The sequence below is a fragment of the Lactuca serriola genome, chromosome 6 (assembly GCF_051521515.1).
Source record: "Lactuca serriola cultivar US96UC23 chromosome 6, Lser_US96UC23_V15, whole genome shotgun sequence".
NCBI lineage: Eukaryota > Viridiplantae > Streptophyta > Magnoliopsida > Asterales > Asteraceae > Lactuca > Lactuca serriola.
The window spans coordinates 77,164,639-77,178,154 of record NC_136413.1 but is presented as its reverse complement, the minus strand read 5'-3'; the positions used below and the strand labels follow the sequence as shown (position 1 = coordinate 77,178,154).

Here is a 13,516-nt window from a genome sequence, read left to right as displayed (position 1 = left end):
TCCATACCATAGGATTAAAATTGTAATTTACTAATTTTATAATGACGAATGAAGTAATGAACACTTTGTTTACTTTCTCACACGGTTTCAACAAGCTGGAAAAGACCTCCATTTCCCCATACAGTCCAAGTAAACTTTAAAGCAAACTATTGATATTTGAAACTTTGACTAATCAAAAGTCAACGCTCATCCCTATATGAATAACAATAAAAAAACAAATGAAACTTTCCAGCAAATCTACTGGAATTACGCGTTTATTGACGATATTGTTGAGTACGTACAATTGTACAACAAGTACAACCACGCTTGCATAAAGTACAACTTAGATAATCGTATGTTTGGAAGATCAAAGAAAGCAAATAAAAAAAGATATCAACTTTCTTTCATTTATGATTCAACTGTAAAAAGGGAATTAATTATCAATGAATACAAATCTAACATCTACACTTTCCTTTTATATTTCTCTATAAAGAAAAAAAAAGGTGTATACATATTTCAACATTTAAATTTCAAAAAGAATGAATAAAAAATGCCTATGTCAATCTCATATTCACCCTAAAAGAATCAAAAAATCTTTGTAAAATCACCTATTGGAGAAGATCTTGTTCTATAAGGTCCACAATTCCTTGAAACCAAACTCTTATTCTCAAAAGAACAAGGACTTGAACAAAAAACCTTATTTATATTCTTATTACAAGGAGCACTTTTTGGAGATAAATTCGCTTGTTCCAATGCATGCGACTGCAGCTCCATAGGGTAGTCCCTCAAACACCCGATCCTAGGCCCAGCTCCTGTTGTCCATTTACACGAAAGTTGTCTCCCCAATTGAAAAGATTTTTCCCCTTTATGTGAATTAATCCTTCGAAAGATCGATTTTTTAGAAATTGTATCCTCTACATTTCGCTTATCGTGTTCTCGTTCTTCATCATCTGACATGTCATTCCCTGATTGGTTGTGAATTTGGTGAGAAACGAAAGAGTCTTCTGCTGCTTCATACCCATCCAATATGGTCTCTGATGAGAAATCTTGGGTGTTTAAATCGATAAAAAGATCGTCTTTTTTGGGTATTTTGAGAGTGCTTAATTTCCTACTTGAACATCGCGAAAGTCTTGATTTTTTTGGTGATTCTGAAATATGTTGTTTTATTACATTGGACATTATTGATGGATGTTCTTCAAGAACTATATCATCTGTTCCCAAAGGATCCTTTTCGCTGACATCATCTTCTGAAGAATGAGTTCTTATATGAATGATGCTACTTTGCTTTCCAAGAGATTCCTTATCTTCCTCATCTGAATCCATCTGATGAAAATAATAATAAAATAAAATAAGAATCCAAAAATGAGTTCTAGTATACCTTTGTTATTATAAAAAGAATGGTTTTGAGTTATTTTTACCTTCACATGAGTAATATCCACGTCATTTTCTTTAAGGAAAGAAATGAAATCTTGAAAATTTTCTTGAGTGGGGCGATAATGACCACTGTGAGGCCAGATTGCCTGTTGAGTAATAAGAAATGAATGATAAGAATAATTATTAAAATTTTATATCTTTTTGAAGATAAGAAAAGGGAGAAAATTTATTACCTTTAAGACCCCATTTTCAGAAACTAATCTTCCAGCTGCTAATGTGGCACCTCCAGCTAAAAAACTTGAATGTTGAAATAAACCTTTCTTTTTTATCCCAACATATAAAGTTCTTGATGTGCTAAGAACAAAGATCCATTTAGAACCCTTTGGTGAATCCATTGTGTCTAAATATTCTCCTGTTTGTTTGTATAAAAGCTTCCCTTCTTCTATCATAACCTCATATTCCTTCCTCTCCATCTGAAAAGAAAATATCAACAATCTTTATAAGTATTCATTCTGTGTACTGTGTACTGTATACTGTGTTCTGTGTACTGTGTACTGTGTACGGATAGAAACTTAAAGAGACTTACGGGGCCAAGATATTTGATGCATTGTTGTTGAAGTTTTGATCGAGGGCATTTTTCAATAAGATTTACTTCTTTTCCTTCTCCAATATCCAACCTTTTTTTTTCAAATATTAAAGATTAGATATTGAACTATATATGTGATGTTTTTGAATGAAATTAGTATTTATAGCATTCAACTTACCAGTAGAAGAAAGGTTCTTTACTTTGAGAGTGCAACCAATTTCCATAATAAAAGTGAAGATTATGCCCATAACGATGTCTTGGATCAATCTGTCACAAAAAGTAAATTCAAATTTAAGAAATATGAAACCCTAATTATGGATAATTAAGAACAACATAAGTTTTATGGAGATTGTTTAACTTACTGCTTCAAGCCAGTGTTGCAAGGCAAGTTTCTGGGCTTTGCTATTCTTTGATAAACCTTTTCCAACCTGGAAATCAAGAAAAAAAAGCAGAACTTGTTATTATTTTTCATTTATTAAGGATGAAAATTGATATGTAATTCAACTTTTTTTGTAAACATACCTTAGCAGCTCTTGTTCTTGCTCTAGACCAACGAGAAATGGCAGTTTCTTGTTTGTCAATATCAAAAAAAGATATGGAACTCCTTTTAAGTTCTGCAAAATCTAAAAGCTTCCACCTACAAAAATATATATTTGTAAGAAAAAATGTAGATGATAATAAAAATACAAATATAATGAATATCACATACCAGCTTTGTTCAATTAGAACTGCACAATCAGCAAGCTTTCTTCTTGTTCGAAAGCTTTTGTAAACTTTTTGTAGCTTTGTAGCTGCTTCATGTTTGGGGCTTCCTTGTTGGAGATCATCTTCCATGGGTATTTCAGTCTTTTCAACATGATCGATTGAAGAAAGTTTAGAGTTAAGAGATCCTTGGATCTTCATTACTTCAGAACTCATTATTTGCATTTCTGTTGGATTGGAATCTTGGATCTTAAAACTGCAAGATAACCCCAAACTTTTAACTTCATCATCTTCTAAACTGATGGACTTTAGACTTGTTTCTATATCTGTATATGCTGCAAATGGGCATGAAAATGATAACCCCATGCAAGTTGAAGATATGGCTTGGAGTTTGAAGAGCCTCTAATTATGTCTTGATTTTTCCTGTTGATGCATTTTGATAAACTTGTAATTAGTTAATCAAGATCTTGTTGATAGAAGGATATGTATAGCAAAAAAGTTTTTAGTGAATTCTGTATGGGAACAAGTGACACCTAATAAAAACAAACAGCAAACAAAATGAATTGTAATGAGCTGTGACATCACTCGACTGACAAAAAACCAATAAAGTTAAGAAAGTTTACAAATTGACATTTTCAAAACACCGAAATGAGACCGAGTAGTTGATAAAGCAATGAGGGTAACATAAAGCAATCGATAATCGTTGTTTATTTGACGCATTCAAAGAGTGGAAACATACATTCACACATCAAATTAATACTTCCATGAAAACCATTAAGAAAGTAAGAAAGGGGGTGAAACATCCATCTTTTATAAAGAAAAATCGAAGCTTTAACAGTAGAGTTTCTAAACGAACTGACATGAAATGGTATCCTCATTGACACATTTCGTCGATAAGCTTGTAGGCATAAAGCGGAAAGATGACGATATGCCATCAAAAGGGTTAGGAATAAATCCCAAAGAATCGGAGAAGAGAAAAGATGATACCTTGGAGAGATGAGGAGGGTTTGAATGTCAGTAGGAGGTGTTTGATTGGGTTCTCTGTATGCGTTCTTTTGTGTTACTTTTTGATATGAGAGCGTGAGAGGAAATACAATTGTCTATTGTAATGGGAAGCAAGAACAGCTTATATAGAAGCCATCACGTTGTTTCAGCGCGTGTGAGTGTGTGTGAGAGAGAGAGAGATGTGGTACGGAGGGAAGAGAGAGAGAGAGACGTGAAAACAGTAACACTTTGTGCTACAAGCAGGAACTCTAGATCGGTTAAAATTTGTAACAAACTAAAGCGTTAATCACTAATCACTAATCACTAAAATAAAATATAGGTCAATAACACTCTATTTTGTATATTTATTTATTTATTATTACTTATATGATTTACAAAAAATAAGAGAAGAATTTCTTATATATCCTACTAATTAATGAATAAAATATCGAGTTCGTTCAACTTAAAATCTAAATATCCCATTAATCATTGTTAACCTTTAAAATATCTTATGTGTCTAAATTGTATTTTTAAACAACTTTCAACTATTTATAATCAATTATTATATTTTAAAATCATTATTATTTAAAAAGAAACATTAATTTTACCCTATTACCCTTGAAGTTTAAATCCTTTTTGACATATAATAGATTAACCAAATTTTATTGACCCTTCTATCACATATATACATACAACCCCTAATCCTCTAATCCTGATACATACAACCCCTAATCCTCTAATCCTGACATCACGTACGTACATACATGAAGCTAAGATCACTTACATATATGAGTCTCCTTCAACCTGCCTTCTAAGTGCCTTCGACCTATGTTCTTAAGGAAGAAAGGAAAACTATGTGAGATGTGAGATTTTGGATGGCCCTCTTAAAGTGTTCCATGAAATGACAGAAATAAATGATATCTTAGTGGGCATTCGTTTAGTGTAATTTTTTATATGATTACTATCCCTTTCTTGTGATAATTGAATAGTGTGGGTAATTTTTTTTGTGTGGGTTTTCTTTCTTGTTTATTGCTATGATATTGAAACATGTGGAACTCAAATGGGACCACTCTCAATTTAGAATCACACTTGTATAGCGAGGTGTTGAAATTGGATCAGTTGATTCAAATATTTGGGTGGAATTAATGGATGTACATTGTCAAAAGTAGAATTAAGATGAGTATTATTTCCCAAAAACTAGGAGGTTTGATATCGTGGGGATTTTGGAAGTTACTTGCTATTTAAAGATGTAAATATTAAAAGATAGAAGTACTTTGTACAAAAGTGTGATCTAGAAGTAGGTTGATACTTAGTCTGGTAGCTGGTCATTTCTTGGTGGACAAGATTAGTGGATTTGGATGATATTTCCATTGGTGCATACATATCACAAATGAGTTTGAGGTTGGAGTTTTGGGTTTTGGAAAGTTTTTAATCTAATTTAGAGTTGTTATTTGCCCTTGGGAGTTTAGTCTCTTATTGATTCATGTTGGAAAGTATAATGCTTTTGGTTGGCTCTCACTTGAAGTACAATGCTATTGTTGTTAAGTTTTTTAAAATGTTTTTGAGTCTGTTGGCAGCCTGGTCTACCTAGCTCTTCGGATTTTGTTTATTTCCCATCTTCTTATTTGGTACTATTGTTGTTGTAATTATATTGGTTTATATACTCTGTTCAGCTGTCGTTTGACTTCTTTTGTTTAATTTTATATTTGTTTTGTGGTTCATAAAAGAATCTATACCCAAAATAGCAATGTACTTGACACTTGACACTTTGACTACAAATCTGGAGAAGTGGAAGTGGTTGGCTATAAAATGATTGAATCGCTTACGGGCACATTTACCATTTTGTTTTCCCTTCTTAGTCCATTATTTTAATTTTTTTTTTGTTTCTCCATGCATGTTAACTATTGTTTATGTGGTGGTGGTGTTGTTTCGTTGTTTCGTTTTGGATTTTTTTTTATTGTTTTCTGGTTCAGACAGAGGTTGGCCCTTTTTTGTTTTATGTTATTGTCAGTTAAAAAAATAACTATTTGACATGTTACCAGCTTTTGCAAATAAGCATCAGACCTGCATAGGTTTATATATGGATCATGTATTAAGATAGTTGGAAATCTGTGCAGGTCTATACATGGACCATGTATTTGTTGGAAAATGTGTCTAAGCCCATAATTATAATTGGTACGTACTTGACCCGATAGTAGCATGGTCCATTTGTGTTGCATTCATTAAAGCAATATGTTAGGAAGAATATTTGAGTAAGAGGTTAATTATGATTTATTAATATACTATAAGTATAATATATAAATTGAGAAATCATATTATTTAATTAGTATTAATCAAGAATTAATTTAAGAATTAATTTAGTGATCAAAAGAGACTAATTAAATTGATACATATGAGTTGGGCTAATGATCCATGGTTTGATTTGTGATGGACTTATGGGTTAATCCAAGAAGTATTTATCCAAATCAAATGGGTGGATCATAAGCATATGGGTATGGATTAGGGTTACATGTGACCCTTGATATTCTACACACACATACACACACACACACACACACACATATATATATATATATATATATATATATATATATTCATAAGCTAAAATCGGTTACACCTTACATTCCAAGAAGGAGAATCCAATTTCTAGTCTCCTAAACCTCTCCATATTCATCCTAAATTGTTCTTGGTGTTTTGTGATTTCATTTGAGGCATCACACGTGGGGTGTTAAGCTTTCCTGAGGCCAAGTTGTTCAAGCTACTACACAAGGCAATATTCTAACTAGTTTTTATGATTCAATTATCACCTTGCATGCTAGTTTAGGTTTCATGCTTTGGAAAATGTTTATTGCATGTATAATTAGAGAAAACTTAGATCCAAAGCATTAGGGTTGTATGTGCACCATAGGAATGTTAGAGTACATAAAACCCAACAGTGGTATCAGAGCCATGGGTGTTTTCTATTGTATTGATGCAATTGTGTAAATTTTCAAAGCTGAAAAACTGTATTTTGGGAATCTGCCAGGACCAACTCGCCGAGTCCATGATTGAACTCGATGAGTTGGATGATGTTTGCCTTGAACTCGACGAGTTGATGCATCTGATGGCAGAATCCTCGAATGTTTGGCATGTTTTTGATTATGAACATTACCAAAAACTGTTTTTGTTCATAAAATTTCTTTTGTAATGATATGGTAATGTTTATCCCCATCCAAAACATGAAGTTTGTCAAATTCTAAGATAACTACTTGATTTTTGTGAAATACTAGTTATTTGTAAAATTTGAAACTATCTTGAATATGAATCAAATTAGGTTAAATTGGTAAATGATCATCACATCATAATTGGACTAATTAATTTGATCCATATGTGTTCTTGAAAAGTTCCATAACTTGTCCTCAAATTATGGAATATGAAAAGTTTTTTATTTATGAAACTATTAACTAATGTAAGTTATAGAAATCAAAGAGTCTTGAAAGGTTTCATAACTTGTACACAAGTTTGGAATTGGAAAGGTCTCATTCATGGAACATAAAAGTTCATAAGTTATGAATTTCAAAAGTCTTTGAAAAGTTACAAAACTTTCCCTCAAGTTTTGGAACTTGAAAAGTCACATTAACGAAACTTTAATTCCAAAACCTAGAATTTTAAAATTTTAAAATTCAACCCAATACTATTATAATATTAAAGTTTAATACTTTTATATATGTATAAGACAAGTCAGTCTTACCATTAGTATGCCTCTTTCACAAAGCCGATCTATAAAGGGGTATAAGGTTACTGTATATAAAATGGTAGTTTAATGGGTGTCTACTCTCACCCACCGTTTCCTTGACTGGTGGAGGGTCAAAATAACCGAACAGGTCGGATAGGATACTAAATTCTCATTAATAAGTATATCAAAAATTATTAAAGTAACTAAACTTTTATAAATTCCCAATCTTAGTTACTTTAGAAAAAATGTGAAAATGGTGCTATTCCATGAAATTGCACTTTGCACCTTGTTAAGCTGTTAGTGGAGCGTGTGTGGTTAACCGACACACTAATCTTAGACTGACAATGTGTGGAAAAAGGTAGCTTGATGTTAATCATGGATCAATGGAGTGTGTGTGGTTAACCGGCACATTGATCGGTGATCTGTAATATTAAGAGTACCAAGTACATTTGCATGGTTATTCACACCTTGTTTGTGATCCTCAGTATCCCAGTCACAAACTTGAAGGGAATAATCGAGATTTAAACATGCCATTGAAGAATTCAATGAATCTCAAAAGAATCTAGGAATTTCAATTCATTTAAAACCTAAATCTTCGTTTTTGTTTTCCATGGTGGAAATTGGTAAATCGTCATTTACCTACCTTCAAATATTTTACAATTGGATTACGGCATCCCTCTTCCGAATTGTAGAATATTGTGTTGGCTCCTAGCCTTAATATTTTATTTGGGTAATATATTAAGGATCCTTATCTAATCTAAACTTTGTCATTCTTTTAAGATGTCTACTTCAAACAATGCTTCCAACCCAACCCTTTCGGCTTTTTCTCCCTTGTGAACATATGTGGGAGAGTCATCTTTGATGGATCAAACTTCAATGATTGGATTCAAAACATTTGAAAAGCTATTCATTATAATGAAAAAGAATATTTCATTGATAAAGAGCTTAAGGAGATTGATGAATCTATTGCTACTCCCGAACAAATTGTTGAGCACAAAACTCATGAGAGGGACGCGACCAAAGTGTTGTCTATAATGATCGTTACCATGACTGCTGAGCTTCAGAAGTCCTATGAGGACTTTTGGCCTTATGATATGCACCAGGATTTGAAGGAAAGGTACCATCAAAGTGCTCAGTAGGAGAGGTATGAGATCATTGCCTCCATGATCACGACCAAAATGAAGGATGGAGAGTCCATCACGGCCCACTTGCAAAAGATGCAAAGGTTTGTAGACCGCTTGCTGAAGTTGAATGTCAACTTCGATGAAGAGTTAACAATAGATATTATTCTACACTCTTTACCTTCTTGTTATGATCAGTTTCATATGACCTATCATATGAACAATGAGGAGGTCACTCTAAGCAAGCTTCAAGGTCTTTTGAGAACTGTTGAAAGCAGTTTGAAAGGAAAATTTGTTGTACCTACTCCTACTACCGCCCCGTTCCTAGCAATTGGACATGGAAAGGGAAAGAAGATGAGGACTCCTTCCAAGAGTCACAATGGAAAGGCCCATGTTGTATCCTCTTCTAGTGGAACCAAAGTTGGTTATGTGACACCCTCTTCTAATCCAAAGGAAGCCGAGTGCTTCCATTGCCATGAAAAAGGGCACTAGAGACGAAGCTGCCCCAAATACTTGCCAGACATAAATGATGGGAAGATCAAACCCAACTTTACAGGTATTTATGTTATTCTATCTAATAAATCACCACATGCTAATTCTTGGGTCCTTGATACAGGATGTGGTTTTCACATTTCTTCTGATTTGCAGGGTCTAAAAAGAAGTAGGGATGTGGAGCACGAGAAGATGAACTTAATCATGGGGAATAGGAAAAAGTTGCTTGTCACCAAGATTGGATTTTATTCTTTATTGCTAAGTAGTGGGTTAAAATTAGATTTGAATAATTGTTTCTACTCATCTGATATGACAAGAAATATTATTTCCTTTCACAGTTTGTATGAACAAAGTTTTACCTTTTCTTTTGATAATGAAACTGGTTCAATAAGTGCTTATTTTAATGGTGTATTTTATTTTGAAGCATTACCATGCAATGACATATATGAAACTGTGATGGTTGTAGATAACATAGGAAATAATGTGTTGCATATTGATTTATCCAATGATTTGGATAAAGCATGTTTATGACATTGTCGTCTTGGACATGTCAACAAAAAGCGCACAACCCAACTCCAAAAGGATGGAGTGTTGGAGTCATTTGACTTAAAGTCAGATGACACTTGTGAATCTTGTATACTTGGAAAGATGACTAAGTCACCCTTCACTGGTTCTTGTGCAAGGGGTGAAGGTTTGTTGGAGCTCATACACACCGATGTGTGTGGAGCCTTTAGAACCGCCACAAGGGATGCTAACCTCTTCTATGTGACTTTTACTGATGATTACAACAGATATGGCTATATCTACTAAATCAAGCATAAGTCAGAAACCTTTGAAAAGTTCAAAGAGTTTAAGCAAGAGGTGGAGAATCAATTGGGCAGGAAGATAAAGATGCTCCGGTCTGATCGAGGAGGAGAGTATCTTAGTATCGAGTTCCACGACTATCTTAAGGAATGTGGAATTGTTTCACAATTGACGCCACCTAGGACACCACAGCTTAATGGTGTAGCTGAGAGGTGCAATAGAACCTTGTTGGACATGGTTCGTTCCATGATGAGTCGAGCTTCGTTACTTATCTCATTCTGGGGGTATGCCTTAGAGACTGCCACCCATATCCTTAATTTAGTCCCAACTAAAAAGGTTGCCAAAACACCTTACGAAATGTGGACAGAGAAGGTTCCCTCGTTAGCACATATTAAGGTTTGGGGTTGCGAGGCTTTCGTAAGACAAGAGACTCACAACAAACTCGAACCTCATAGTGAGCGATGTATTTTCATCGGCTACCCACATAAATCCTTTGGATATCTCTTCTATAGACCGAGTAACAATGGTGTCTTCATTTCGAGGAGAGGGTTTTCTGCGAGAGGGAACTCATATGCCAGAATGACAGTGGGAGGCAAGTTAACCTTGAAGAGATTCAAGAGTTAAGTGATGAAGGAACCTCAAACACTAGCGCTCAACCTGAGGAGGAAACTCCAGTTGAACCAATTGTCGAGTCCTTACCTCTGAGGCGTTCCGGTAGAGTTAGACAAGCACCAGAGTTCTATGGTTTCTATATTACTACTAAGTGTGATACATTTATCAGTGATAGACACCGGTAAATCTGGATGAACCTAAAAACTACAAGGAAGCCATGGAAGGCCCGAGTCTGCTAAATAGAAAGAGGTGATGGACAGCAAGATTCAGTCCATGTATGACAATCAAGTTTGGACATTGGTTGACAATACCAGGTCGTAATATAGTCGGGGTGCAAATGGATCTTCAAGAAGAAGACTGACATGGATGGGAAAGTACACACTTATAAGACGCGATTGGTTGCGAAGGGCTATGCTAGCCATAGCTGCATTTCATGATTATGAAATATGGCAAATGGATGTTAAAACCACTTTCCTTAATGGGAAGTTGGCTAAGGATGTTTACATGATCAGCCAGAGGGTTTTGTCGATGCAAAGTACCCTAATAGAGTGTGTAAGCTTGAGAAATCCATTTATAGATTGAAACAAGCATCTCGCAGATGGAATCTTTGTTTCGATGAGAAAGTCAAAGAGTTTGGTTTCTCAAGAAGCGAGGATGAGTCATGTGTATATGTCAAAGCTAGTGGGAGTATAGTTACCTTTCTCATGTTGTATGTGGATAACATACTACTCATAGGAAATGACATCCCAACCTTGCAGGAGGTTAAGTCCTGCCTTGGGAAGTGTTTTGCTATGAAGGACCTTGGAGAAGCTACTTATATGCTAGGGATAAGGATATTGAGAAACAAGAGTAAAAGACTAATAGGACTTAGTCAAAGTACCTACTTGGACAAGGTGTTGAAATGTTTCAACATGAAGGATTCCAAGAGAGGAGAATTACCTATCCAAAGCAATGTCAGACGAAGTAAGACTCAAAGTCCGAGTACCGATGCTGAAATAGTAGAAATGAGTCGAATACCATATGCTTCTGCAGTTGGTTCGATCATGTATGTTGTGACCTATACCTACCCTGATGTAGCCTTTGCATTGAGCATGGTTAGCAGATATCAAGGGAATCCTGGTAAAGCTCATTGGACTGCGGTAAAGAACATTCTTAAGTACCTGCGAAGGACTAAGGACTGGATCCTTACCCTTGGTGGGAGTGATGACTTAAGAGTGGTAGGATATAGTGATGCCAGCTTTTAGACCGATAGTGATAATTTCCGCTCTCAGTCAGGCTGGATATTTACCCTAAATGGAAGAGCAATAGCTTGGAAAAGTTCCAAACAGGAGACTGCAGCTGATTCAACATGCGAATTAGAGTATATAGCAATGAGGGAAGCATCGAAGGAGGTGATATGTCTGAAGAACTTCATCGGAGACCTTGGAGTTATACCAGCTATAAAGGAGCCCATGGAGATTTTATGTGATAGAGATAGTGCAGTTGCCTTATCCAAGGAACCAAGAGATCATAGCAGATTGAGACACATCAACAAAAAATATCACTTCATAAGACATCAAGTTGAAGAGGGACTCCTCGTGGTTGAGAGGATATCGTCAGAAGAAAATCCAATAGATCCCTTAACAAAGGGATTGAGTAGGGTTAAGCACTTGCAGCACGCTAGTAGTATCGGGCTGAAGGACGATATTAGTTTTCGTGATTAGATACACATTTAGAAACTTGTAATAGTTAAAATGTAATTGACATTTGATGATTGAATAAAAGGTATTTTTATTTATAAGTAAAGTTATTGTCTTGGGTCAATTATTTACAATCGTTTCATTTTGCATGTTTTAACTTCCAGAATAATAAGATTATTCAAACTATCCACAGTCGATCATACTTTGGAAGTAGGTTATGATAGACGACTATCATGAATGGGTTTTTGTATGATTGTCTAAGGTGTTAGACATAGTAAAAGATTTCTACAAACATTCAAGAGTGCTCTTGAAATAAGATTTAAGTATTGGAGTAAACCCGCGTCACATATCACTTCATGGAATTTATCACGGGTGATTGTGAGACGATAATATCGCATAATCTTCAAACCAAGATATATGAGTTGACGATTGTTTGTTGATTGTACATTAATAGTACGAAACGAATTAGTAACTCGATGTTATAAAACATGCTATTATGAATGATTCAATGAATAGTTAACACAAGCATATAAGTTGAATTTTATCTGTTCCTTTTTTCCTAAGAGGATTAAAAGTGATATCTTGGGCCCCTCAATGATTTTTTTTGACTTATGTGTCAGGCCCGGTCAGAAATCTATTGATGTGTTCAATTAAGTTCTATGTCAAATAAATCAAAAATCGGGAACAAAATTTTGGACAATGAGTATCACTTTAATTCCATGTCTTTTTCCACACGATATCTTGTAGAACTGAGGATATTATATGATCACTTATCTAATGGACGCATCAGAGTTCGACAGCGGCTTTATGAGAGCTACGATTGCTAAGCAGATTTTAAGTTACATTGGCAATTACAGTTATTAGACTTATCCAAGTGGGAGACTGTTGGAAAAGGTGTCTAATCCCATAACTATAATTGGTATGTACTTGACATGATAGTAGCATGGTCCATTTGGGTTGCATTCATCAAAGCAATATGTTAGGAAGGATATTTGAGTAAGACGTTAAATATGATTTATTAATATATTATAAGTATAATATATTAATTGAGAAATCATATTATTTAATTAGTATTGATCAAGAATTAATTTAAGAATTAATTTAGTGATCAAAAGAGACTAATTAATTTGATACATATGAGTTGGGCTAATGATCTATGGTTTGATTTTGATGGGCTTATGGGTTAATCCATGAAGTATTTATCCAAATCAAATGGGTGGATCATAAGCATATGGGTATGGATTAGGGTTACACATGACCCTTGATATTCTACACACACACACACACACACACACACATATATATATATATATATATATATATATATATATATATATATATAGATATATTCATGAGCTAAAATCGGTTAAACCTTACATTCCCAGAAGGATAATCCGATTTCTAGTCTCCTAAACCTCTCCATATTCATCCTAAATTGTTCTTGGTGTTTTGTGATTCCATTTGAGGC

General features: G+C 34.4%; 1 protein-coding gene across 1 annotated transcript; it reads right to left on the bottom strand.

Moving 5' to 3' along the window:
- Positions 1-423: 423 nt before the first annotated feature.
- LOC145059187 (IQ domain-containing protein IQM2-like) lies at positions 424-3,756 on the bottom strand. Its single transcript, XM_079007047.1, has 9 exons — positions 3,629-3,756; positions 2,649-3,064; positions 2,462-2,576; positions 2,302-2,367; positions 2,118-2,206; positions 1,940-2,030; positions 1,587-1,826; positions 1,398-1,499; positions 424-1,302 (listed from the first exon to the last, which is right to left on the bottom strand). The coding sequence occupies exons 2-9, from the start codon at positions 3,005-3,007 to the stop codon at positions 565-567; spliced, it is 1,800 nt and encodes a 599-aa protein (XP_078863173.1). The 5' UTR covers positions 3,008-3,064; positions 3,629-3,756; the 3' UTR covers positions 424-564.
- Positions 3,757-13,516: the final 9,760 nt, after the last annotated feature.